At 56.0% G+C, this 25,592-nt stretch overlaps 1 protein-coding gene and 1 long non-coding RNA gene across 10 annotated transcripts; both read left to right on the top strand.

Annotated features, from left to right (window-relative positions):
- Positions 1-2,963: 2,963 nt before the first annotated feature.
- MFNG (MFNG O-fucosylpeptide 3-beta-N-acetylglucosaminyltransferase) lies at positions 2,964-20,732 on the top strand. 9 transcript variants are annotated; one of them, XM_016938746.4, is made up of 9 exons: positions 2,964-3,473; positions 9,045-9,093; positions 9,515-9,617; positions 10,316-10,469; positions 12,836-12,921; positions 15,128-15,293; positions 17,277-17,362; positions 19,766-19,853; positions 20,483-20,727. In XM_016938746.4, the coding sequence occupies exons 1-8, from the start codon at positions 3,219-3,221 to the stop codon at positions 19,830-19,832; spliced, it is 966 nt and encodes a 321-aa protein (XP_016794235.1). In that variant the 5' UTR covers positions 2,964-3,218; the 3' UTR covers positions 19,833-19,853; positions 20,483-20,727. The 9 variants fall into 9 exon arrangements, with proteins under 9 accessions (XP_016794235.1, XP_063663567.1, XP_016794232.1 ...); XM_063807497.1 differs by lacking the exon at positions 19,766-19,853 and having other exon boundaries at positions 2,969-3,473; XM_016938743.4 differs by lacking the exon at positions 17,277-17,362 and having other exon boundaries at positions 2,975-3,473; positions 20,483-20,732.
- Positions 20,733-21,883: 1,151 nt separating this feature from the next.
- LOC134809670 (uncharacterized) lies at positions 21,884-25,240 on the top strand. The gene is made up of 2 exons (XR_010155967.1): positions 21,884-23,135; positions 23,287-25,240. It is a non-coding gene; the product is annotated as an uncharacterized LOC134809670 (long non-coding RNA).
- Positions 25,241-25,592: the final 352 nt, after the last annotated feature.

Here is a 25,592-nt window from a genome sequence, read left to right as displayed (position 1 = left end):
AATGGAGAAGCTGGGAGAGGGGATTGGGGTGTGGATCAGGGGGCCACAGCCCCACCTTTAGTGGGAAGAGACAAGGAGTGGGTGTAGGGGAGAGGTGGTGAGGGTCTCAGAGACTGGACCATGCAGGATGATGGTACTTGGGTATGAGGCCAGGGTGGACGGTGGGCCCAGGCTGTCCCGGGAACCCAGAGAGGCTTTCCCAGGATGGAGTGCAGGGTGCGCAGGGCACTGTAGTTTGGTTGAAACCCAAAGCTCTGGTCAGCCAGGAGACCCTGGCAACTCGGGTGGCCTCTCTGGGCCCAGGGCCCTCCCCTGTGGAGTGGAGGCCAGGATGGTGGAGTGAGCATGGAGGTACGGATTGGCCACGGCTAGGTGAGCACGTGTGGCTGGGGCTGAGCCATTGCTTGGGAAAAGGTCTTCTCACTCTCTACAACAGGGTGTCTTTAACAAGGTGCAGATTGGACTTGGAGGCCTGCCAGTCTGTCACCACTGGGGTAGGGGCTGGGGAGCTGGACCCTGAGTGGCAAAGGCGGTGCCCTGGGGGAAGGGCAGCCTCCCTGCATGGGAATCAGCGGCAATGCCGCTTTCTACTCCAGGCCTTCCCAGGTGTTGACTCTCCCATCCCCCCAGCCACATCCTCCCCACCGCGGGCAGTGGCAGTGGCCTTTCAGTTTACCCTTAGCTGTGCTCCTCTGCTCATGTGGCCCCTGCCTGGGCTGCTCTCCCTGCCTGAATCTTCCTGATCTTTGAAGCCTGGCTGAGATATTACGTATCTCCATGAAGCCCACCACCAGGTCCTCCCAGCCCTTGGGACTTCTCCTGGCCCGTGCCATGTTCTGCCTTGTGGTGGGACGAGGGTGTCTGTGTGGCTCTCTCTCGATGTCTGTGGCTTTCTGGGCATGGAAACTGGGCTGTGTGCATTTGGGTACATGAACCTCCCCCTGCCCCACAGTGAGCCTGGCCCAGTGCTTGGCCTGGGGAAAGGCAGGGGCCCTGTGACTTGGCTGCCTTTGCCTGTTCCCCGTGTCAAGCATCCTTTCTGTGGGGTGGAGAAGCCCACTCATCCTGTAATCGTCACCAAGTCATATTTTTGTCCCCATTTTAGAAATGATGAAGGTAACTTTCCTAGAGTCATACAGCCAGTGAGTGGCCCAGTTGGGAATTTTTTTTTTTGAGATGGAGTTTCACTCTTGTTGCCTAGGCTGGAGTGCAATGGCGCTATCTTGGCTCACTGCAACCTCTGCCTCCCAGGTTCAAGTGATTCTCCTGCCTCAGCCTCCCTAGTAGCTGGGATTACAGGTGCCTGCCACAATGCCTAGCTAATTTTTGTATTTTTGGTAGAGACGGGGTTTCACCATGTTGGCCAGCCTGGTCTTGAACTCCTGACCTCAAGTGATCTGCCTGCCTTGGCCTCCGAAAGTGCTGGGAGTACAGGCGTGAGCCATGGCGCCCAGCCCCCAGTCAGGATTTAAACCTGGTCTGTGGGGTACAGAGTCTGGGATCATCACCAAGGCTGGCATCATCACCATTCTGAGAATATGGCCTGTGAAGGGGCCTGGCTGGGGGCTGGCCCATGAGAAGGTCATTCAAAGGGTTGGTTTTCCCTTCCTCTCCCCCAGCTGTCCTCATGCAGGGTTGAGCCCGGCAGGGCCACTTCCCTTTGCCAGCCACCTGGTACTTTGTTGTGTTGAATTAACATTGATTGAGTTCTTGTCTGCTGGTCACTGTTCTAGGCACTGGGGATTAGGGACTCAGTGATCAAAAAATAAATCCTGCCCTGATATTCTCATGAGGAGGACAGAAACTTAGTTAAACATACAGAATGTTGGAAGATGAAAAGTGTGATGAAGAAAACAGTGAAGTGGCTTGAGAGGGACAGGCCTGGGGGGCTGGGAAGGAGGCGGCGAGGGGTTGCAATGTTAATTACGTGGTCAGGGAAGGCCTCACAGAGACGGTGACCTTTGTGTAAAGACCAGAAGGGAGTGGGGGAGTGAGACGTGCAGGTCTCTAGGGAGGGGCCCAGGTGGGAACAGCAAGTGCCAAGGTCTTGTGGTGGCCAGGTGCCTGGGCCAGCGAGGGTCCCAGGTTCTGGAGTGGAGCAGGGTGAGTAGCAGGAGATGGGGTGGGAGTAACTTGGGAGCCAGCTCACGCAGGGCCTTGTGGGCTGCTGTGTGCGTTTTGGCTTTTGTTCTGAAGAAAATGGGAGCCAGTGCAGGCTCTGAGTGGAGGAGGGAGGAGGCGTGAGTGAGCTTGTGCGAATCAAGATGGAGGTGGTGGCTGGAGAAGGCCCTCTGTCTGTCCACTGGTCAGGTGCTGGGAGAGAGGCAGCTCCAGAGACTGCGGAGTGAGGTCGGGTATGGGCTGGGGCACAGCTGGACAGGTGCCCTCAGGGGACCTCCTGTGAACTAGATGAGGAACAGAGAGACCTGGGTTCTGCCAGCTCTGCGGCTGAATTGCTGGATCGTTTTTGCTCATTCTGTGCCTTTGTGCCTTATGTCTTCAGCTATAAACTGGGAACGACAGTCCCAGTGCTGTTGTGAAGACCTCAGGAACTGAGCGAACAACTGTGGGAGCCCCAGAGGTTAAGAGGTTATCACGGAAGGCTTCCTGGAGGAGGGAACCCTTAAGCTTTGAAGTCCAGATAGAACTCAGCCTAGTGGAGGGAATGTGGGTGAGGCTGATGGAAGATGGGAGAGCATCCCGGAGGAAACCTGTGAGCAAAAGCTGGGGGCTGGGTGAAGCAGGACACCAAAGTAATGGGTGTTGAATGGGCCGAGCTGACAGCTCTCTGGGGGAGTGGACGGTGCTGGAGGACACTCCCTTCCACCGGGCACGGAGGGTTTGTTGTGACTTCCTCCCACCGCAGCAGCTGGCAGAGCCGGGGCTGCCCTTTCTGCTGGTGCCTCCTTTCAGCCGCCTCTGTCTGGGGTTCCCTTCGTCTGGCCCCGCCCCTCGGGCTAAGCGGGGCGGGGCCAGGCGGTCCCGGAGGCTGCGGCAGGCCGGACAGCGGGAGCAGGTGGAGGACTGGCGGCGGTCGAGATCGTGCTACCATGGCTCAGCCTCTGGGTCCAGAGCCTCAGCTCCTACCTCTTCCCTCCTTGCCAGCCCCTGATGCCTGCCAGACTTTTGCCTCTGCTGGAGCCCCTGCCTGACCAGCTTCCCCTCCCTGTCTGGTTGGGATTTGGGGGCTGAGCTGTCTGGGGTCCCAGGGCCAACCAATGCAGTGCCGGCTCCCGCGGGGCCTGGCTGGAGCCCTCCTCACCCTCCTGTGCATGGGGCTCCTGTGTCTGCGGTACCACTTGAACCTGTCCCCGCAGCGGGTACAGGAGACCCCCGAGCTCCGCCAGCCGAACCCGGGGCCCCCTGAGCTACAGCTACACGATGTCTTCATTGCAGTGAAGACGACCCGGGCTTTCCACCGCTTGCGCCTGGAGCTGCTGCTTGACACGTGGGTTTCCAGGACCAGGGAACAGGTGACAAGTGGGTGACATTGGGCCCTGGGGGTGGCCCCTGGCCTAAGGGGTTCTCAGAGGCCTTTCTACTGGGCTGGGGTCCCTGACTGCCTCATGGGAGAAGCTGCCCAATACCTGCCTAATCAGGGATCCTCTTCCTCTCTCCTTCTTCCGGGCTTTAGGGGCTGCCTGCGGCCCTGCCTGTGCCCTGTACTGGTCCTGACTCCAGGTGCACCCAGGTCCTACCGCTCCACCACTTTTGGGGGCCAGGCTGGGCCCCTGCTCCAGGCTCCCGGGTCCCTCCTGGGGGTTCTTCTATTCCTAGCCGCTCCCGTGAGGGCTTCGCTCCTAGCCACCCAGGCCCAGCCTGGCATCAGGGGTAATGGTGGGTGCTGGGCAGCTGGGGTGGAGGCCTCCAAGAGGTCCTGACCCAGACCCGTGCCCAGGCCAGGCTGTCCCACCCAGGCCCTAGGTGCTGTCCTGCCCAGGCTCTGAGGGTGGAGGACGGGAGGAGAATGTCTAGGTGGGGTCTGTTCTTGGGGGAGGCATCCCTTCGGCCTTCCCGATAGCCCCTGCCGCTGTGTCTCTGCTGCCCCGGGTGTGCCGAGGCCGCCATGTCTGGCCTCCTGTGTTGGCTTCCTGCGGACTGCTTCCGAAGGAGGGAAGGAGAGCGCGTGCCACGAGGGTGGCGGCTGAGGCAGTGGTGGGCCGGAGGTCGGGGAGGCCTGCCTGGCACGTGGGATTGTGTGTGTGTGTGTGTGTGCTCACACGCACGGAGCTGGAGTGTGCTAGATGTGTGTGACAAGAGGCATGTCTGTCACATGGCTGTGCGGCTCCGGCGAGCCAAGTCCCTTCCAGCCCTTTCCCTCCTCGCATCCAGTATCTTCCTTAAGCAAAGTTAGTGATGTCGGTGTTAGGGACCGTTGATGGGGGAGGTGGAGAATGGGTACACACACACACACACACACACACACACACACACCCGTCCCCTCTTTGGCGGCTGGCTCAGAGGGAGGAAGTGACTGAGTCTTTGGAGATAGTCGAGACCTCCTGGAATACCAAAAGGAGGGGGAGAGGATGGCTGGCAGAGGCCAGGCCCTCCTGGGGAGGGGCACCCTGCCCTGATTTCTGCCCTCGTACTTGGGATTAACTCTTCCCCCGCTGGCCCCCAGCACCCCAGCTCTTCTCTGGGCCCCACACGGCTTCTCATCTTGGGGAGATCCTGGTTCTTCCTGCGGAAGCCGCCAAGGCGGGCCCTCCCGCAGGCCTTCCTGTTTATGCGTCTGTGTACCCGGGAGCGTGGCCTCACGTGGCCCACGGCCCTTTCCTGTCTTGTCTCCATCACCGTGGTGGTGCCCTTGCCCCGGATGAGGAAACTGAGGCCAGAGAGGAGGAAGTGCTGGCTGGCGTGGTGTCACGCAGAAGGCCTGAGGGGACAGAGCCCAGTGGGACCTAGAACCTTGCTCCTGGTTGGGTGCTTTTCTCCCCTGCTGAGACTTGGGAACCCTGTGAGGCCTGGGTCACTGGGCTACAGGAGAGGGTCCTTGGCCTTCAGCCTGGGCGGCTGTGCCTGGCAGTACCAGGCCAGCAAATGCAGACAAGAACAACCCCTTTCATGTCCCAAGCTCGATCCCACATGTGAATCAGGCAGTGGGGTGGGAGTGGGGGTGCTGGCAGCTGTGCCGCTGCTCAGGGCTGTAGACCAGGCGAGTTGCTTGTTTCACCCTCACAGTAAGCCCCAGAGATTGGCTGTGATGGCCGTGATGTTCCCGCCTTATAGTGCAAACATTGAGCAGGGTTCGGCCGAAGTGGGAGATGAATCCACTCAGCTGGACCCAAGGGGTGAGGGGCAGACTCTAGAAATCTTGTCCTTGCAGTTGAAAGAAGGAAGGATGCTGAGATGGAGGAGGAGGTGGAAGGACAGGGAGGCCCTCGCTCGCTACCCCACGTCTCTCACCCTTTGGCTCACTTCTCTCTGTGACCTCAGCCAAGGCCCTCCCCTTTCGGCCCGCAGTTTCCCCATCTGCACGGGGCAGGAGTGTCTGGACCGGGCCTGAGCTGGTTAACTGCAGCGCTGGGCGCCCGCCTGGCTGGTTAAGGGCGGTCGGGTGGCAGGTGGGCCTTGTGGCAGGGGCCGGGACTCGTGTGCCGGCCTTTGTCCTGGGCTGAGGGGGTGGGCTGGGGGAGGCGGGTTTTGTGCTCAAGGCGAGCCTTTCTCCTCCCTATGGTCCCCTTGTTGGGGGGAGAGGTGGCAGCAGCCCCACCACTCCCCTCCTCTGCAGCAGATGGTCCCCGGCCACCCCTCCCCTGCCCCAGCAGGCTGCGTGTCCCTTTGTTTCCCGCGGCTGCCTGTGAAGTTTTCACCATTGTCAGGTCCCCTCTTTAAACAAGTCAAATGCAGCCCTTGGCTCCAAAGAAACTCTGCCCATCGCTCTGTGCCAACCTTAGGATTCCCAGGGACTGAAAGCACCAGCCTCACTGCCCTCTCCTGTGCCCCCGCCCCCTCTGGACCTGGACTCCCCTTCCCGGCTCTCTCCCTCACTCTGTTCACGGCTGCTGGTGTTTTGTTTTGTTTTATTTTGTTTTTTTTGAGACAGAGTCTCACTCTGTTGCCCAGGCTGGAGTGCAGTGGCACGATCCTGGCTCACTGCAACCTTCGCCTCCTGGTTTCAAGTGATCCTCAGCTTCCTGAGTAGCTTGGACTACAGGCATGCGCACCACGCCCGGCTAATTTTTCTATTTTTAGTAGAGATGGGGTTTTGCCATGTTGGCCAGGCTGGTCTTGAACTCCTGGCCTCAAATGATCCACCCGCCTTGGCCTCCCAAAGTGCCTATTCTCCTGCTTTATTCAGGCTTACTAGATCTTCACCGGGAAACAGTCCTCAGCCCATTTGGCCCATGCTCCAAGCTTGAGAGTGTTTCACTATCTGGTGGCTGTTTGGTGGCAAAAGTTTGTCGAGGGCAGGGCAGGAAAGGCCTGGTTTCTTTTATAGGATCCCTTGAGGCTGTGTTGAAAACCGACTTGGGGTGGAGGCAGGGAGCAGGGAGGCCAGGGAGGAGGGCCTGCAGCAAAGCAGGCAGCAGGTGACGACAGTGGCGGGGACTAGGTGGCCGGGTGGGCTGGAGGGAAGAGCAGCGTCCCAGACGATTTGGAGGCTGGTGAGCAGAATTGATGATAGGCTCGGGAAGAGGTGTGAGAGGAAGAGAGGAGGAGCGGGGAGTCTGAGGTTTTGGGTCCCAACCAGTGAGAGGGAGGAGCAGGTCTTGGGGAGAACGGGGGCTCAGTCTTGATGTGTTAAGCCCCCAGGAGACGTCATGGTTTCAGGGGATTTGACAGTTTGGAGCTCAGGGAGAGGCTAGGGCTGGTGGTGTCCACGAGTCTCCAGCTCCCTGATGGTGTTTAAAGCTGAGAGGCTGCATGGCGTCACTGACGGAGTGGGCTTCATGGAGAAGCGGACCAGGGTCTAGGCTTGGACCACCAACATTTCCCCCTGCGGAAATCCAGAGACCTCCAGCATTCGCTAAATCTGACGGTGGGAGACAGACCCCAGGGAGAGAGGCTCAGAGGGTGGATGCTGCACAGGCCTTCCTGAGGAGAGCCAGGTGCCGGAACAAGGAGACAAATTGGACCCAGCCTGTGGCCTCCAGGTTGCCATCGTCTGGTGGAAGAGACGGGGAGAGAAATTTCTGTAACCAGGGAGTTTTGCTAACTGCTGTTAGTGACAGGAGAAACAGAGGGCTGAGGAACACATAGCAGGGGCCTCTAAAGTAGCTGGAGGGGTGTCAGGGAAGGCTGCCTGGGGGAGGTGATGCCTGAGCTGGGAGCTAGAGGGTGGAAAGAGGGCATAGCATGTGCAGAGGATCAGAGGCGTGCGCACGTGCGTGTGTGTGTGTGTGTATGCGTGCGTGCGTGTGTGTGCGTGTGTGTGTGTGAGAGAGAGAGACAGAGAGAGAAGCCCCAGGGGTGGACAGGAAGTAATGAGATCAGACTACATCAGGCAGGGTGGCCAGGTGGCCCCTCACTGGCCACACTTAGGGAGGCTGGCCTTTATCCCAAGAGTAGTAGGGAGCCATGGAAGGTGTTAGTGGCTGGTGGGTGGAGTTGGGTGTTACTCGATTCTGGTCCTGGCAGGGAAACATATCTGAGGGAATAAGGCAGAGTCTTGCAATAGTCCAGTGAGAGGTGATAGTGGCTCAGAAGCAGGGATGTGGCCATGGGCCTTGGGAGATAGCCTGGCTCCCTCCTGCCCCTTCCTGTGTCAAATCTGGCTCCTGGCCTCCTGGCCTCCTATGCCTCAGTTTCCCTTGAAATACAAGTAGTTGAGCCTGACTTCACTGTCAACTCTTCCTTGCTCTTTTACACACAATCTTGTTGTATTCTCACAGCCACTACTGTCCCCCTTTTGTAGATGGGTAAACTGAGGATCAAGGCGGGGACTGTTCTGATCTGAAGGGCTAATTCCTGGAAAGGAGGGAGGGGATTTTGGGTAAGCAGAGGGGAGCATTGCAGTTGGAGGCGGTGAGCTTCAAGGGAGGACAGGGTTAAGCCACGAGTGTGGCCCCAGTGGGGGCTGAGAGAGTCGGAGGGCTTTAAAGAGGTGGGACACTTAGAAGGGGTCCGGAATTGTCCTGAGTCCTGGGCCGGGCAGTCCCAGGGCCGGGGAGGCCCTCAAAGGCCCTTGATGCTCAATGGGTGAGAGGACCCGCTTGGGCAGCTGAGAAGCTCTGCCATGTTGGGCCGGGCGTGGAATGGGAAGGACACCAGTCCCCAGCCTGGCTTGTCTTTGTCCCCAGCCTGGCTTGTCTTTGTCACATCCATGTACTTCCTCTACCTCTCATTCAGAGTCTGAGCTTGGATTATGTAGGGGCTGAGCAGCTTTAGCTGCCTGGGAGGCGGTGGGGAGAGGTCCAGGGCCTGCGGATTTGAATCTCAGCCTGGCACTTGCCAATCCTGGTCCATCACTCAGCCTCCTTTTTGTCATCTGGGAAGGGAACAGATGACAACGCCTGCCTCGTGAGGTTTGAGGGTCGTTGCGGGCAAGTGCGTGTCCAATCTGGGAGAGCTGGACTGGGTTGTGAGGCAGCATTTCCGAGATGGCTTGCACAGGGGGTTTGTGTGGCTGTGAAGGTGTGACGTCTCCCTAGTGGCGTGGTGTCCCATGGTGTGGGCGTGGTCTGTTCACATAGAGTTTGTGTCCTGAAAATGGGTTTAAGGTTGTGTTATGTGATTGTGGAGGAGCCGAGTGCAGCTGTGATTGTGTGTGTGTGTGTGATTGTGTGTGTGTGTGATAGAAGAGGGTGAGATGCTGCCCAGGTGTGTGGCTGTGGTTGGGTCCCTGTGGTGCTGCTCTGGAAAGGGGGTGAGTGTATGTGTTTAGACTGTGGGCTGTGTACACCCTGAAGTTGTGTGTCTACAAAAGCTGGGTTGTGTGTGTTGTATGTTGTCCTAAAGGAGCGTGTGACCATGAGAGGGGTGTGTCTGTCACTGGAGGAGTACAGAGTCCATCTGGGGCCTGGTGGTGGTGGGCTGTGGATTGGTCTGGGGTGTCCCTTGGGCCGATGTGAGTCCTGACCCCTTCTTCTCCTTCCTAGACATTTGTCTTCACCGACAGCCCAGACAAAGGCCTCCAGGAGAGACTGGGTAACTCTGCCCGGCCTGGGTGTGGTGGGGGACTTTAGCTGTTGCCTGGGAAAGCTGGGGCGGCTGTGCCCTGGCCTGAGGGTTCCCAGGAAATGGGCTGCCCACCCTTGGCATGTGGAGATTCCCCTTTGCCCAGGAGGGAAGTGGGCCTCTTCCCTGGAAACTGGTGTGGGTGTGGGTATGGGGAAGAGCGGTGCTGGACAAGGCCCTGGACACCTGAGTCCCAGCCCAGCCTGCTGTCCACTAGCTCTGTGGTCCTGGGCAGGTCTGCCTTCCCCGGGTCTCAGTCCTACCATGTGTAAAATGGGAGTGGGTGGGCTGCTCCAGACTCCCTGTAGCCCAGCCTTGCTCTGTATTCTGTGTTCAGGGCTCTGAAGGGGGGACCTGGGCAGGGTCCCCTGACTCCTCCTCACTTCTCCAGGGTCCCACCTTGTGGTCACCAACTGCTCCGCGGAACACAGCCACCCAGCTCTGTCCTGCAAGATGGCTGCTGAGTTCGACACCTTCTTGGCCAGTGGGCTTAGGCGAGTGTTCCTGGGTCTCTGGGGATAAGTGTGGTCTGGGCCCAGTGAAAATAACCCCTGGGCCTCCTGGGGTCTGACTTCAGCCCCCACTCCTCTAGCAGGCAGTGGGCAGATGGCTGGGAAGTCCAGCTGGGTTCCAGTCCTGACATTCATGATTGGGTATGTGACCTTGGGAAAATGGCTTTTTTTTTTGAGACAGAGTTTCGTTCTTCTTGCCCAGGCTGGAGTGCAAATGGTGCAGTCTCGGCTCATTGCAACCTCCGCTCCTGGATTCAAGCAATTCTCCTGCCTCAGCCTCCCAAGTAGCTGGGATGACAGATGCCCACCATCATGCCTGGCTAACTTTTGTAATTTTAGTAGAGACGGGGTTTCACCGTGTTGGCCAGGCTGGTCTCGAACTCCTGACCTCAGGTGATTCACCTGCCTCGGCCTCCTAAAGTGCTGGGCTTACAGGCGTGAGCCACCACACCTGGCCAGGGCGAGTGTCTTAACCTCTCAGTCTTGGTCCTCAACTGTGAAGTGGGTACTCTCCTCATGAGCTTACACAATATGCAACTTGGCACAAAACAGATGCCTTAAATGTCAGCCTCTCCCACCCCTACCCCCATTCCATCACTGTTGACCGACTGTGGGGGTGCTTGGGGACCCTGGCTTGGAACCCCCCCAACAAGTTCACTGTCCCCGATTCATCCCTACAGGTGGTTCTGCCACGTGGACGATGACAACTACGTGAACCCAAGGGCGCTGCTGCAGCTTCTGAGAGCCTTCCCGCTGGCCCACGACGTCTACGTGGGAAGGCCCAGCCTGAACCGGCCCATCCATGCCTCAGAGCCACAGCCCCACAACCGCACGGTGGGTCCCTCTCCTCCTCCTTTGCCCCTTGGCCCGCTGATCCCAAGGGCCGGGCCGGTCCTGGGGGTGGGGCTGTGCTAGAGAGGTGAGAGGGGTTCTGGGTTTCAGGTTTGGCCCTATGTGGGTTTGGGCTGGTAGCTTCCCCTCTTCAACCCTCAGTCTCTTCCTCTGTGAAATGGGGAGACTGAGATCATGCAGTCGTGGCACAGACACAGTACATAGTGAGGCCTCCATCCCCCAGGAACCACGGCTTGTCCTGGTCACTCAGGGAGCATCCAGGTGAGCTGAGGCTGCGTGACACCACAGCAGGGCTCCCAGTCACCTGGTGTCCCCATGTAGGTGTGCAGGTTGTTAAAATGCTGGAATGGCCGGGGGCAGTGGCTCATGCCTGTAATCCCAGCACTTTGGGAGGCTGACGTGGGTGGGTGACCTGAGGTCAAGAGTTCGAGACCAGCCTGACCAATATGGTGAAACCCCGTCTCTACTAAAAATACAAAAATTAGCTGGGCATGGTGGCGGGCACCTGTAGTCCCAGCTACTCGGGAGGCTGAGAGAGGAGAATCGCTTGAACCCAGGAGGCGGAGGTTGCAGTGAGCTGAGATTGTGCCACTGCACTCCAGCCTGGGCGGCAGAGCGAGACTCCGTCCCTCCGTCAAAAAAAAAAAAAGAAAATTGCTGAATACTGTGTGGCTGGGTGATTGCTGCCACCTGAGCCCCAGAACCCTTCCCCACCTTCCCCTCCTTGGGCACCCTCTCTCTCCAGACACCTCCACTAGCCTGTGACTGAAGAGTCGACACCTGGCAAAACAGGGGGCTCTGTACCCGCCTCAGTTCCTGACCTGGATGGACACTGATTTGGGTTGCCAGATTCATTAAACAAATAAATGAAAAACCACTACATCCAGTTAAACTTGACTTTCTCATAAATAATGAGGAAATTTTTAGTATAAGTATGTCCCAAATATTGCATGGTTCTCTCCCTGTCCCCAGGACCCCCTGGGCATCAGGTGTTAGAGTGGTCCTGGCCCTCGGGCTCCCTTGGCTCCAGGAAGAAGGCAGGTCGGGAGGTCCCTCTCTGGAGGCAGTGCCTGGTGCAGGAGCTGGGCACACAGCAGGGCTCAACCTCCCTTCCCAGGTCCCCATCTGCTTCATTAGGAAAACCAAGAGCAGAAAACACAGAGCCTTAATTATCAGTAGCTAATCAGCCTCTGAGCCTTAATTAAATTCTTCTGGGCCCTAGGGCTCTGTGTATGAGTGATTCCAGGGGAGCCAGGGGGTCCCCCAGGCTCTCACACCACTTCACTGCTGGCGACTCACCTCTGCCTAAGCAGTTTGCCTCTGGGGTGGAGAACTGCACGCTGGAGCCTGACTCCCTGGGTTTACACGGCAGCCCTGCCACCTCCTGGCTTTGTGACCTTGACTGAGGTCACCTCACCTCTCTGTGCCTCAGTTTCCTAATCTGTGAAATGGGTAATAACAGCCCCTACTCAAAGAGTGGTTGTGAACACAGAAGAAAGAATGAAATGAGGTCATCTCTCCAAGTCCTTGGAATGAGACCTGGCACGAAGTCAACACTAGAAAGTGTTAGTGATCTGAGGCCGGGCGCGGTGGCTCATATCTGTAATCCCAGCACTTTGGGAGGCCGAGGCAGGTGAATCACCTGAGGTCAGGAGTTTGAGACCAGCCTGGCCAACAAATAGTTAAACCCTGTCTCTACTAAAAAATACAAAAATTAGTTGGGCGTGGTGGCGCAGGTCTGTAGTTCCAGCTATTTGGGAAGCTGAGGCTGGAGAATCGCTTGAACCTGGGAGGCGGAGGTTGCAGTGAGCAGAGATGGTGCCACTGCACTTGAGCCTGGGCAACAGAGCAAGACTCTGTCTCTTAAAAAAAAAAAAAAGTGTTAGTGATTTGTATTGGACACAGCCCGACCTTTGTTTCCCAGCCACATCTTTCCTATGCACACTCAGGCCCCGTCAACCTAGGCCCACCTCTGTGGCCCAGGAGAGCAGGTGCCATGTTCGGCAGCCCCTCCCAAGCCACATGGAGTGAGGTAGAGACCTTTCTCAGGGGAAAGGGGCATGGTGGCTGGGTGGGTAAAACAACACCTGTCCCCTTTAACTGGAATTCAGCTGGACTTGAGTCTGATCAGTGACCTCACCACTCATAATTAACTATGTGACTTCGGGCCTCTGTTTTCTTATCTATAGAATGGGTGCAATAATGCCAGGTTGTAGCAAGACTCTAGTGAGATTCAAAATAAAGGGCTTTTGAGCCATGCTGGTTGGGGGTGAAGGGTGGTCTGGCTGTCCCTTTTCCCCACAACTGCCACCAGGCTCACTCTGCCCCTTGGCCTTCCTCTCCCTCAGAGGCTGGTACAGTTCTGGTTTGCCACTGGGGGTGCTGGCTTCTGCATCAATCGCAGACTGGCTTTGAAGATGGCTCCGTGGGCCAGGTAAGCAGAGACCCAGGGGTGGGCAGGAAGGCGGGGAGGGGGTGGCAGCTGGGGTACAGGAGGGGCCTTTGCAGCAGGAAGGGCTTTGAGAGTGAGCTCAGGAGAAGCTGCTCCTCATTTGCGTGTGTCACAGAGCGGCAGTTGGTGGTGAACAAGCCACCTGCCACCTGCCCTCAGGGGCTGCACGGCTGAGCGCATGACGTGCCACTCACAGGCAAGTCATGTCATCTCCAAGAGCCCCAGTCCCCCGTCGGCGCATGGACCTGATAATGCAGTGGCCAATGGTGTAGTAAGGGTTAAATGAGAAAATGTCTGGGCTGGCCCTGGTAGGTGCTATTTACCGCCCTTTTCTGACTGGTCAATGCCGTAGGGGAGGTGAAGGCCAAATCTAAGGGTCTTCAGAGGAGGGAGAAGGGCCTTCTGGGTGAGGGAAGAAGGGAAGGCTTCCAGGAAGAGGTGGTATTTGAGCTGGGACAGTCCAGTATACACTGGGCCATCTAAGGGAGATGATATTACTCCTAATATCACAGTGGGTGTACATCCTGTGATATTATTCATAATATCATCTAAGGGAGATGATATTTCTCCTAATATTATGAGGGGATCTCAGGGGTAGTGGAGGCCGCAGTGTGGGTGGGGGTGGGACACAGGTGTTCTAGAAGTGGCGAGGCCTGGCTTCTGGAGGTCTTTCCGGGCTATTATTATTATTAACAGCACCATCAGCAGCCACTCCCTTGTATTGAGGACTGACTCTGAGCCAGCTCTGTGCTCCATCAAGAGGATCACAACACCTGGGGGAGAAGGTGGCGTTAGTCTTGTTTCTAGATCTCAGGCAACTGAGGCACTGAGATTAAGCCAGTCTGAGGTCAGCCAGGTTCAAGGTCACTCAGCTGCTGGGTTTGGCTCCAAGGTCTGCAAGCCTCGCTACTACCCAAGCCTGCCCTGCCTTGCCCTGGCTGGGAGGCAATTCATACTGGACAAGAGCGGGCTCATTGTCCTGGGGCATGTCCACAGAACTGTGTGTGTACACATGACCAGGGTCATCCGTGTGCCTGGGGTGCCCCCACCCAGGCTTCTGCCCAACTCTAAATTACCTTTGTGTGAATTAGAAAAAGCCCTCTCCCTCCAACTCCTGCAGGTGCAGCTTGAGGGCATGCAGGCTGGGGAGGGGAGTGCAGGCTGGGGAGAGGAGTGCAGGCTGGGGAGGGGAGTACAGGCTGGATTTCCACACCCACTTGCCCCTTGGACAAGCATCCAGGGCAGCGGCATTAATGGGGTATACGCGGCCAGTTGAAGTCCATGCCTGGGACTCTGTTCCTGTCTCCCCTCAGCACTGGCTGACTCCAGCCCATCCTGCAAGACTCTGTTTAGGTGGCTCATGCCTGTAATCCCAGCACTTTGGGAGGCTGAGGTGGGTGACTCACTTGAGGTTAGGAGTTCAAGACCAGCCTGGCCAACGTGGTAAAACTCTGTCTCTACTAAAAATACAAAGATTAGCCGGGCATGGCAGCGGGTGCCTGTAGTCCCAGCTATTCAGGAGGCTGAGACAGGAGAATTGCTTAAACCCAGGAGGCGGAGATTGCAGTGAGCCGAGATTGCACCACTGCACTCCAGCCTGGGCAATGAAGGGAGACTCTGTCTCAAAAACAAACAAACAAACAAACAAACAAATGAAAACACAAAAAAGCCGCCACCTCCTCTGGAAAGCCCGCCTGATTCTCCCTGTAGCCCCAGGCAGCATGCTTCCCTCTGACTTAGCACCACTCTTTGAAAGACCTGCTCCCTGCTCTGTCTCCCGCCAGAATAGGGGCTGCTGTTGGGGGCAGGAAGCGTTTCTTTCTCATCTCTGTATCCTCAGCCCTAGCATGGTATCTGGCACCAGCAATGAATAAATGAGTGAATGAATGAATGACAAGACAGGGAGAGAAGGAAAGGCTACATTTATAAAGGGCATCACCTTCCCATTCCCTGTTTAATGCTCACAACAGCTCCACGAAGACACGGCCATTAGCATCCCCATTTCACAGAACAGGAGACTGAGGCTGAGGCTCCCCAAGGTTCCTGACTTGCTCAAGGTCATACAGTATGCAGGAGGCAGGTGCTCTGCTCTGCCAGCTTGTCCCAGTGGAGGGCCTTCATGGGGTGGCCCACGGCTCTGGGTGTGGAGGGCCTGGGCCAGCGTCTGCAGTCTGGCTCTGTCCCTCAGTGGCTCCCGTTTCATGGACACATCTGCTCTCATCCGGCTGCCTGATGACTGCACCATGGGCTATATCATTGAGTGCAAGCTGGGCGGCCGCCTGCAGCCCAGCCCCCTCTTTCACTCCCACCTGGAGACCCTGCAGCTGCTGAGGACTGCACAGCTCCCAGAACAGGTGAGCTGGCCTTGGGGGCAGGTGGCAAATGGGAAGGGGAACCAAAGGAACATGGGGTCCCCCCAACCCTCCCTCCTGTCGTTTGAAAGAAACCTGGAACTCCAGATTATGGGTCTTGGGTGTTCCCTATTGATGGGGAAACTGAGGCCTAGGGTGGCAAAGGACACCCTAAGGGTACACAGGGACTCAACCCCTTCACCTCTAACCCTCAAGGATTAGCATTTGTGAAGCTGAAATTCTTTGATCTGGTCCTCAAATGCCGGGAAGGACCTGAACAAATGAGATGAGGTTGTCTTCAGGTTTCCACCACCCTGCTCTCCACCCATACCTCTACTCAGTCTTCCATCCTCCCCACATTCCTCCCGGGGAGCCCAGCTGGCTCTTCTAATTTTACCTGTTAGGAGCCCCTTCCTTCATCAAAACTCCCCTATCCATTGCTCAGTGCTGTTCCTGCCAACCCTGAGGTTACCGGGATGGAATGGGTCTTTGGGGGGATGCTCAGCATTATGTTAGGCTGGGGGAGGAGGGGGACCCCATCCCACCACCTGGCAGGTGATACAGGTCCAACTGGCTCTGCCTCGGAGAGGCTGCCCTCTGACACTGTAGATGGTCCTGGCTGGGAGCGTCCCCGGGATCTCCTGCCCAACAGTGTGACAGAAACTCAACATGAACTGGCTAACCTGAAAAGGAAATTGTTGGCTCACATAACTGAGAAGCTCTCCCCCAAGTTGGCCCATCCTCAGGTGGGCTCAGCCCTCATGTTGGCAAGATGGCAGCCCCAGCTTTCCCCCCACTGTCGGAGGAGAGCGCCTCCTTCCTTCAGATCCCCGGGCTGGCGTTCATTGATTTGATGACTGGGCTTGGGTCAGGTGACCCATCTCCTACCAGCACCTGGAGTTAGTGTTGATTGGCCAGGCCTGGAACTGGGGTGTGAGGTTGGTCCCATTAGGATGGCAGGGCCTGAAGCCAGGAAAGAGAGGCAGATTTGAGGCAGCCCAAACCAGGGCATCCTAATGGTTAGGGTATCCTGAGTACCCACAATGCCAGGCACCACACTGGGGTCCTTCCCTTCTTTTTTTTTTTGAGATAGAGTCTCGCTCTGTTGCCCAGGTTGGAGTACAATGGCACGATTTTGGCTCTCTGCAACCTCCACCTCCCGGGTTCAAGTGATTCTCCTGCCTCAGCCTCCTGAGTAGCTGGGACTACAGGCACCCACCACCATGCCTGGCTATTTTTAGTAGAGACAGGGTTTCACCATGTTGGCCAGGCTGGTCTTGAACTCCTGACCTCAAGTAATCCACCTGCCTCAGCCTTCCAAAGTGCTGGGATTACAGGCATGAGCCACCGCACCCAGCCACCCTTCTTTAACTCTCTGGTTCCTCACAGTAGTCACATGAGGTCAGTACTAACATTATCCCCATTCTATAGATGGGGAAAATGAGACCCAGCGAGCTGAACTGACCACGGCACACAGCTAATATGGGGCAGAGGGGCACTGGAACCCTAGCTGGGTGGTCCCTATGCCCACAGTCTTTAACCACTGTGCTCTACAGCCTCTGAGCTGAAATCATGATCCATGTCGTCACTGCCTGGTGGAGTAGGGGCTCCGGGTGAAGAGGGATGTGCCAAGGCCCTCCAGTGAGTCTCAGAAAACCTCCATTCTAGTCCAGGCTTGCAGCTTACTGGAAAGCTGCCTTTTCCTGTTGAGCCTCAGTTTCCAAATCTGTAGATGGGGGTATTGTTCCAGCTTCTCAGGGGAGCTCAACTCTTGACGGAGCAAATGGGATTAAGGGCATGGCAGTGCTCTTCCAGCTGTGAAGTGCCTTGGGGCGTGGGGTGGGCTCCCACCACCAGCGGGGAATTTCAGGTTCCCGGGCAGCTTTCCCTGCAGCTTAAAACCCCTCCTCCACCTGTGCCAGGATGCTGCCCCCTTGTGGGGATCCCCAGTGTGATGCCCCAACACTCTTCTATCTCCCTGCCCAGGTCACCCTCAGCTACGGTGTCTTTGAGGGGAAACTCAACGTCATTAAGCTACAGGGCCCCTTCTCCCCGGAGGAGGACCCCTCCAGGTGGGTCTGGGGGCTGGAACCTTGGATGGGAGGAGTGGGGGCTGAGTCCAGGCATCCAAACATGGGGGAGCTGGGAGGGAGTGGAGTGGGACAGGCTTTGGTGGCTGACAGCACAGAGCTAGGAGTGGAGGGAGTGGATTTCAGTTTCTGACCCTGCCACTGGCTTGCTGTGTGACCTTGGGCAAGTGTCTTGCCCTCTCTGGGATTCAGTCTCCCATTAGTAACACCTGGAGGCTGGCCATGATGGATCTGAAGAGCTCTCCCAGCCCCAATCCTCTGGGGTTCTTTGGGAGTCCCTGGAAGGCTGAATTGCCTTCCCTGAGCACAGGCAACGCTCTCATGGTGGAACTTCAGGCTCTGGTGGGGGATTTTTATTTTATCTCTTTTGGACTCCTTGTTTCTTTGATACTCTTAAATGCTTCTTTTAGGCAGGTAAAGGGTTGGAATAACACCTTCCAGTTCTGCCCAGAACTGGCCACGGGGAGATGGGCCACCCAAATCCGCTCCTGACTGGTCTAGAGCAGTCTTGGAGCATAGCCTGTGATATGCAGCTTCCTTTCCATGCACCAGCACCTGCCAGCTGTGGCTTTTTTTTTTTTTTTTTTTTTTTGAGATGGAGTCTCGCTCTGTTGCCCAGGCTGGAGTGCAGTGGTGCGATCTCGACTCACTGCAACCTCCACCCCCCGGGTTCAAACAATTCTTCTGCCTCAGCCTCCCGAATAGCTGGGATTACAGGCGCCTGCCACCATGCCTGGCTAATTTTTGTGTTTTTAATGGAGGCGGGGTTTCACCATGTTGGCCAGGCTGGTTTCGAACTCCTGACCTCAAGTGATCCGCCTGCCTTGACCTCCCAAAGTGCTAGGATTACAGGCATGAGCCGCTGCCCCCGGCCCAGCTATGACTTGTGATTCTGGCCAGGGGTGGCGGGATGGGGGTGGAGAGGAGTTGGGGGAGGGGACACATGGACTCTGGGCCCATCAGTCCAACCCCAGAACTGATGCTTGACCCCTTCCCAGCATCTCTGCCAACTGATGGGCTGGCTTCACCTTGCATGCCTACAGCCATGGGGAGTTCCTCCCTCCTGTGGCAGTCTGTTCCATCTCTGGGCAGCTGGACTAGCCCCAACCCTTCTATTTGCATTTCTGCTCCTTGTAGTGACATGCAATGGGTCTGGGAACTGGGGAAGGAGCCCTGATTCTGCCTTTGGAGACTTAGCAGGGACTCAGGGAGGTAACGAGTAGAGGAGGGCATGAGGTGAACTCTGGGCCCACTTGAGTGACAGAGACTTGTCCAGAGGGAGTCCTGGGGGACGGGGAGTCTGGGACACTGTGTGTGTAGGGTGAGTATGCCAGTATAGGTTGTTATGGGAGAGTAAGTCAGAGCCCTGATGTTGACTGGGGAGTAGGGGCTGGCCGGGGAAGGCTTCTCTGAGGAGGTAACGTGAAGGACCTGAAGGGCTAGCAGGAGTTCGCTAGGAGAAGAGCAGGTGGCAGATCACTCCTGCAGAGGGGACAGCATATGCAAAGGCCTGATAGCAGGAGACAGGCCTTGACCTGCTCAAGGTAGGAACGGGAGACTGTGTGACTGGAATGTGGAGAAGAGGAGGGAATGGTGTCAAATTTGGTTGGGGATGTGGCAGGGGCCTCTCCAAGGCCTTTGTAGGCTCTGTCTGGACGCTTGTGATGCTTGGAGGAACCAGGGCCCCTGGCCCTGACGTTCTGCAGTGCTGCCTGTCCTGGGGCAGAGGGCTCCCATGATGCTGAGGGCCCTTGCGGCCAAGGCTGCGTTGAACAAGTTGGATATTACAAGGAGATAGAATTTGGCTCGATATAGGAACAAAAATTCAAAATTCCAAGACGAACGAAGCTGCCTTCTAGTAGGATGAGCTCTCCGTCAGCAGTGTGTAAGCCGTAGCTATACTGACAAGAGGTTTAAGAATTGCTGTTAAATTTCCTCAAAGCTCGAAGATTCTAGAAGTCATAGATTACTGCCAAATGGATCTGGAGCCACCTAGAGATTCAGATGCATGTGATCAGATGATTGGCCTCAGCTGAGGTCTCTTTATGGCTTCTCTGGCTTTTGAAGTTTCTCCAAACTAGCGGTTCTCAAGTGGGGGTGATTTGTCTCCTAGGGGACGTCTGGCAATGTCGGAGACATTTTTGATTCTTATGATTCAGGAAGATGCTACTGGAATCTTGTGGGTAGAGCCCAGGAATGCTGTTAAATATCTCGCAAGGCACAGGACAGCTCCACAACAAAGAATTCTCTGGCCCTAAGTGTTAGTGGTGTTGAGGTAGAGAAACCCTGCTCCAAACCGCCTCTGTGGCATGTGTCCACCTAGGAGAGTGGGCTGAGAGCAGAAGTGGGGGGTGACCATCCTGTCCTTTTCTGGTCTCTCTGCAGATTTCGCTCCCTCCATTGTCTGCTCTATCCAGATACACCCTGGTGTCCCCAGCTGGGTGCCCGATGAATCCTGAACTGCTGGGCAAAGGTTGGGCAGAGACTTCTGGGTGTGCCTTGGCTCCCGAGGTGGCACTGTGGGTCCCTGGCAAGTGTCTTGTGATAGGCAGTCCCTGGCAGGGCCTTCGGGTGGTTGGCAAGCCCAGGATCTGAGTGGCAATTGGCACTGAAGGCACCCCAGGCCCCTGGGAGGTGAGTTAGACAGCCCAGGGGACCAGGTGGACCAGGTGGTGGCCAGAGAGGCTCCAGGGGCTAGACTCCCTCAGGAGGCTGAATTGAAAAAGGGCAGGGGGCACTTGAGCTGGGCTGGGGCTCAGGGGTCCTAACCCTTTAGGCAGTGACATGGCCTCTGGGTGGGGTCTGGCCGTTGGCCCTGGCTAATGTCTCTCAGTCATTCCCCTGGGGCTCAAGCGCTGGGCCGCCCACTCCTGCCTCCCTCATCTGTGTCCCGAGTTCCTGAAGGGACATGGGTGGAATGATGGCAGAATCCAGGGTCTGCAGCACCTGCTGTTGTTGCCAACCAGTCTCCCAAAGCTCCTTGCTCCCCACCCCTTGTGAACAGGACCAGATTTTGTTTGGAGCCTCAGCATGCCGGGGCCCAGATGATGGAGCATAACGGGTCCCAGCCAATTGTGATGATCCTTTTTGCTCATTTCCCAGCCTTTCTTGCTGTTAGGGGCTACCATGGGACCAGCTCTGGCCAGAGGGAACTAAGCAAATCCAATAGAGATGTTTCTGGGGAAGGTTTTGCAGCCCATTCCCCATCTTCCTGCTATAAATGTGGGTGTGATGGCTGGATCTGGGGCAGCCACCTTGCTACCATGAAGGAAAGGCCAAGACAATCATCCACAGCTATTCCCTCCAGCATCTGGTTCTGTACGAAAATTAAATGCTTATTTGTTTAAGTCTCTCTTGGTCCAGTTTTCTGTTACATGCAGCCAAATTGTTCCTGACGGGGTGTGGTCTTTATCTGTCTATCACAGTGGAGATGGTGATCACTTTTGGTGGTGTGATATGATGTGTGCAAAGACCATGTTACAGAGCCTGGCACAGAGAAAGGAAGGGCAGAGTGGATGGTGACTGTTACTAGTGGGTTTGTGAGTCCTGGTGTGTGAGGCAGTACACAGGTGTGTGTGTGTGTGGCATGTACCTTCTACATGTGTCTGTGCATAAAGATGTCCATGTGTTTTTTTTTTTTTTTTTTTGAGACAGAGTCTCACTCTGTTACCAGGCTGGAGTGCAGTGGCGCGATCTTGGCTCACTGCAACCTCCGCCTGCGGGGTTCAAGCAGTTCTCCCAATTCTCCTGCCTCAGCCTCCCGAGTAGCTGGGATTATAGGCGTGCACCACCACGCCCAGTTAATTTCTGTATTTTCAGTAGAGACAGGGTTTTACCATGTTGGCCAGGATGGTCTCGATCTCCTGACCTTGAGATCCGCCTGCCTCGGCCTCCCAATGTACTGGGATTACAGGCGTGAGCCCCCGCGCCCGGCCTGTGGTGTGTGTTTTTGTGGCTGTGTCGCACATGTGTACATGATGTATACATGTGAGCGTGTGTGCTGTGAGGTGTGGAGTGGTTCCTCCTTTTCTCTGCCCCCAGGGCCTGGGTTGGGGGAGGTCAGAGAATCAGGGAAGGCGGAATGGAGACTCAGGGCTGAGGGACTTAGCCTCAGGTATCAGATAATGGTGCCAAAGGGCGATTTGACAGCCAAGGGCAGGAACTGAATAAATGCAAGTGCCCTTGGAATTTCGGATCCCAAGGAGGTGGATGGATGAATGAAAGTGATCATGGTGAAATTTCAGGCATGGTGGCACATAGGCAGGGGAGGGTTAGAGAGGGGAGGTCTGTGTCATGCCCAGTGATGCTCTCGGAGTTGGGGTCACAGTGGGGCTCTCAGATGGGGAAGGAGGAGGAGAGATCCCGAGGGCCAGAGGGGCCCTGATCCAGGGAGCCAGGGCTAGGGGCTCCACCCTTGAAGAATCAGAAACTGTCTTCTGGCTACATCTGTGTTGGGGACATCTGGAACCACTGAGCACCTGAAGCCAGCCCCTTGTTTTCCAGGGAGGAGAGGTCCAGAGAGGGACTGCCACGTGCTGTGGTCACACAGTGAGTTGGGTGCAACCGGCCACTTGTGCTTCTCCAAAGCCCCGCTTCTTTCTGGGCTGGCCCAGGGCTGGGTTTATGGGATGCCAGTCGAGTGAGGGCAGCCCCCGGCCCTGCAGCCCCGTGGGGCTGGAATGGTGCCATCCACAGTCGCCGTCCTCCCCACCCCACCCAGGGAAGGCTGCTCATCGGCCCGCATTTAGACGCGGCAGCAGATTTTCGGGTTGCTCCCAGATCCTGAGGGTCGGGTGGAGGGAACAGGACTCGGGCCATCTGCTGCCTCCATTGTCCCAGAATAGCTGGGGGTAGGGAGGGGGAGCAGAGTCAGCAAGGATCAGAATTGGGATGAAGGAAGGAGGGAGTCTGAGTTTAACTCTTTGCGTGTCTGCCTGGGAAGTTAGGAAGCTCCCTGTGCCCTGTGCTGAAGTGACCCATCTGGGCCCCAGAAGCAGGGGCTGAGTGTGGGGTGGGGTAGCAAGGTTAGACCACCTAGTCTTGGCCTTGCCATGCCCCTTGGGCACATAGCTGCCGCTGAGCTTCCTCCCGTTTAGCCTGAGCTCTGCCTGCCCATTTTAGGGTGCATGTGGATGGGATACTTTGAGGACCATGGGTGGTCACTGATCCTTCGGCTAGGTGGCTGAGGGTAGGCCCCCATGATAACAGGGACAGAGAGTGACTCCAGAACAGGAGCCCTGGCCTGGGGCAGACACCAGAAGGAACCTGGAGATCTCCTATAGGGGTCTATGGCTCCCTCAACCAGCCCCTATCCCCAGCAAGGAGTGTGCAGGGGCCCAAGGTAGGTCTCCTCTCCTCCCAGCAACCTTTTTCTTTTTTGAGACAGTCTCACTTTGCCACCAAGGCTGGAGTGCAGTGGCATGATCTTGGCTCACTGCAACTTCTGCCTCCTGGGTTCAAGTGATTCTTGGGCTTCAGCCTCCTGAGTAGCTGGGATTACAGGCACGTGCCACCACGCCTGGCTAATTTTTGCATTTTTAGTAGAGACAGGGTTTTGCCAAGTTGGCCAGGCTGGTCTCAAACTCCTGACCTCAAGTGATCTGCCCTCCTCGGCCTCCCAAAGTGCTGGGATTATAGATGTGCGCCACCGTGCCCGGCCCTGGCAATCTTTTAATTGATGCACCTGCTCCTGCTGTGAGTGAGGTGGACTCCACCCCGGGAGGCTGGTGACCTATCATCTCAGCTTTGCCCTTCTGTAAGTATTGATGCCAGCAGAACTATAAACATACATATCTACCATCAAATGCATGTTGGGGGTCAGGCACTGTTCTAAGTACTTGATATAAATTAATTCATTTCATTCCCACCTATTTGAAGTAGGTACAATCGTTATTCCCGTTTTACAGATTGGGAAACTGAGGCACAGAAGGGGAGAAGGTCCTTGGGCCAGGTCACAGGTCTTCTCGGTGCCAGAGCCAAGGTTGGAGGCAGCCTGGCTCTGCAGTGGTCATCTCGCTGCGGGACAACTTTGAAGAGTTGGACAACCTCCTCAGGCCTGGGCTCCACCCTGCTGCCCACCTGTGGCTCTATGCCCTTAGGCAGGTGGCTTCACTGTTCACTGGCCTCTCATCTGTAAAATGGGCACAGTGGCTCCTATGCAGCAGGCTGTGAGGCTTTGAGATGCTGCATAGAAAGCTCCTGATGCGGGGTAGTTGTTCAGTAAGTAGCACCTCTCTGTCCTTGCTGAGCTCACGTTATCAGCAGTAAGAGGTTGGGGTACTGGGCTGGCCATCACCTCCACTCCCTACCTTGGCTGTTATCACAGCAGCCTCCTCGCTGCTCCTGTAGTCCTCTCTCCACTGCTCACTGGCTCCTGGCACAATGGCCTCCTTGCTTGCTGTGGCAGGTGCCACGTTCTCTGCCAGCACCAGTTCTTGCCTCTCCTTGTATTGCAACCCTCACTCCTGCACAGCTGGCTTGTTCTTGTCAAGCTCCCATGTCCCACCTCTTAGGGAGGCTCCCCACTCCCATCACACAGCAGCCACCTGGTGGTCATCAATCACCTCCTGTTATAGTCACTCATAACCCGTCACCCTTGCAGACCTGCCTTCCAGGTATTTGTTGTCTACTCCCACCTGGCTGTGAGCTCCACGGTCAGGGATCCCCTTGGTTCTGTTCCCTGTAGCTCATGACCTGGCATAGTAGATCCTCAACAAATATTTGAGGAACGAACAGAAACATAAGTGAACGGACTTCTCAGATCTCTTCCAGCTCTGTCAGTGTTTTAAGATGCTGTGGAAGGTACTGAAATAACTGAGGCAATGCAGTGGGGCTTCCTAATGGAGGGATCAGGCTGGCAATACCAGAACGCACCAAGCCTTCTTAGTATCGCCCAGAAAGCGTTCTTAGTATGCTCCAGATGTGATCCCATAGGAAGGACACAGCACTTCCCAGGAAGTCCGCTTGCTAGAATGATTGACCCTACATCACCTCAACCCTCTGGACCTAAACACCAGTCTACAGGAAGCAGGAGGACAGTGCAACATGTTAAATGACACCACGAGGGTTCGGTCTGCCACATCAACAATGAGGACAGTCTCACATGACGAAGGGCCTGGTTTCCTCAACAAGTAAAAGGGCATAAAAAGGAAGAGAGAAAAGACTGTTAGAGAGGAAAATAGATTTAAGGGATAAAGCACCAAAATGCAATGTATGGGTCAGGTGCCATGGCTCACACCTGTAATCCCAGCACTTTGGGAGGCCAAGGTGGGCCGATCACCTGAGGTCAGGAGTTCCAGACCAGCCTGGCCAACATGGAGAAACCCTGTCTCTACTGAAAATACAGAAATTAGCCAGGTGTGGTGGTGGGCACCTGTAATCCCAGCTACTTGGGAGGCTGAGGCAGGAGAATTGCTTGAACCCAGAGGCAAAGGTTGCAGTGAGCCGAGATCACGCTGCTACATTCCAGCCTGGGAAACAAGACCTTGTTTAGATCTTTATTCAAGCAGACGAACCCTAAAAAGGCATTTTTCAGGAAAACGAGAAAATTTGAAGATGGCCTGCATATTAGAGGATCTTAAGGAATGGTTCATTGTATTAGGTATGGTGATGATGTTGGGCTTATTTTTAGAAATGTGCTAGTGTGTGAGAGATACATTCTGAAATATTCATGGGTGAAATGATCTGATGTCTGACATTTTTGTTAAAAAGGGGCTTGAGGGAGGAATGGAATGAGAATGGCAAAGTGGGTATGGCAGTTAGAGCTGGGTGATGGGTGCGTGGGAGTGCCTCATACCAGTCCCTCTACTTCTGTAGGGGTTTGAGACTTTCCATAATAAAAGTAAAATGGAATAAATAAAAGTCGGTCTGTGCATATTTCATTTCTCTGGCTGTGGCCCTCTCCTTCCAGTTCCCCCCTCCTCCATGCCCCACATTCAGGCCCAGAGAACATCTGTTTTTACCAGGCACAGCTGTCCTGACCCCACTTCCTGTTAGCCCCAAACACCCGGAGAAAGGAAAGCCAGGCCTTGACTCAACTCTGGCTCCTGCCTGATTTGCATTTGGCCTGTTGCCTGCTTTCCCAGAGGCCCACCCTGATTTCTTTGGGTTCTGAGCACTTGTCTCAGCTGCTGTGTAACCCAGGAGCACATCCCCTGGGCACATTCCTCTCCCTACTCATCCTCCAATAATTGCTCGCCTCCTCTAGCAGGGG

This window comes from Pan troglodytes, chromosome 23, assembly GCF_028858775.2.
Source record: "Pan troglodytes isolate AG18354 chromosome 23, NHGRI_mPanTro3-v2.0_pri, whole genome shotgun sequence".
NCBI lineage: Eukaryota > Metazoa > Chordata > Mammalia > Primates > Hominidae > Pan > Pan troglodytes.
The sequence above is the reverse complement of the archived record's forward strand: the minus strand, read 5'-3'. Positions and strand labels throughout refer to the sequence as shown.

Bases quoted from the DNA above. Each gene is read 5' to 3' on its own strand.
- MFNG (XM_016938743.4), top strand. From the start codon at position 3,219: ATGCAGTGCCGGCTCCCGCGGGGCCTGGCTGGAGCCCTCCTCACCCTC. The intron at 10,470-12,835 runs GTGGGTCCCTCT...CCTCTCCCTCAG, and splicing joins CACAGCCCCACAACCGCACG to AGGCTGGTACAGTTCTGGTT. The intron at 19,854-20,482 runs GTTGGGCAGAGA...CTCATTTCCCAG, and splicing joins TCCTGAACTGCTGGGCAAAG to CCTTTCTTGCTGTTAGGGGC.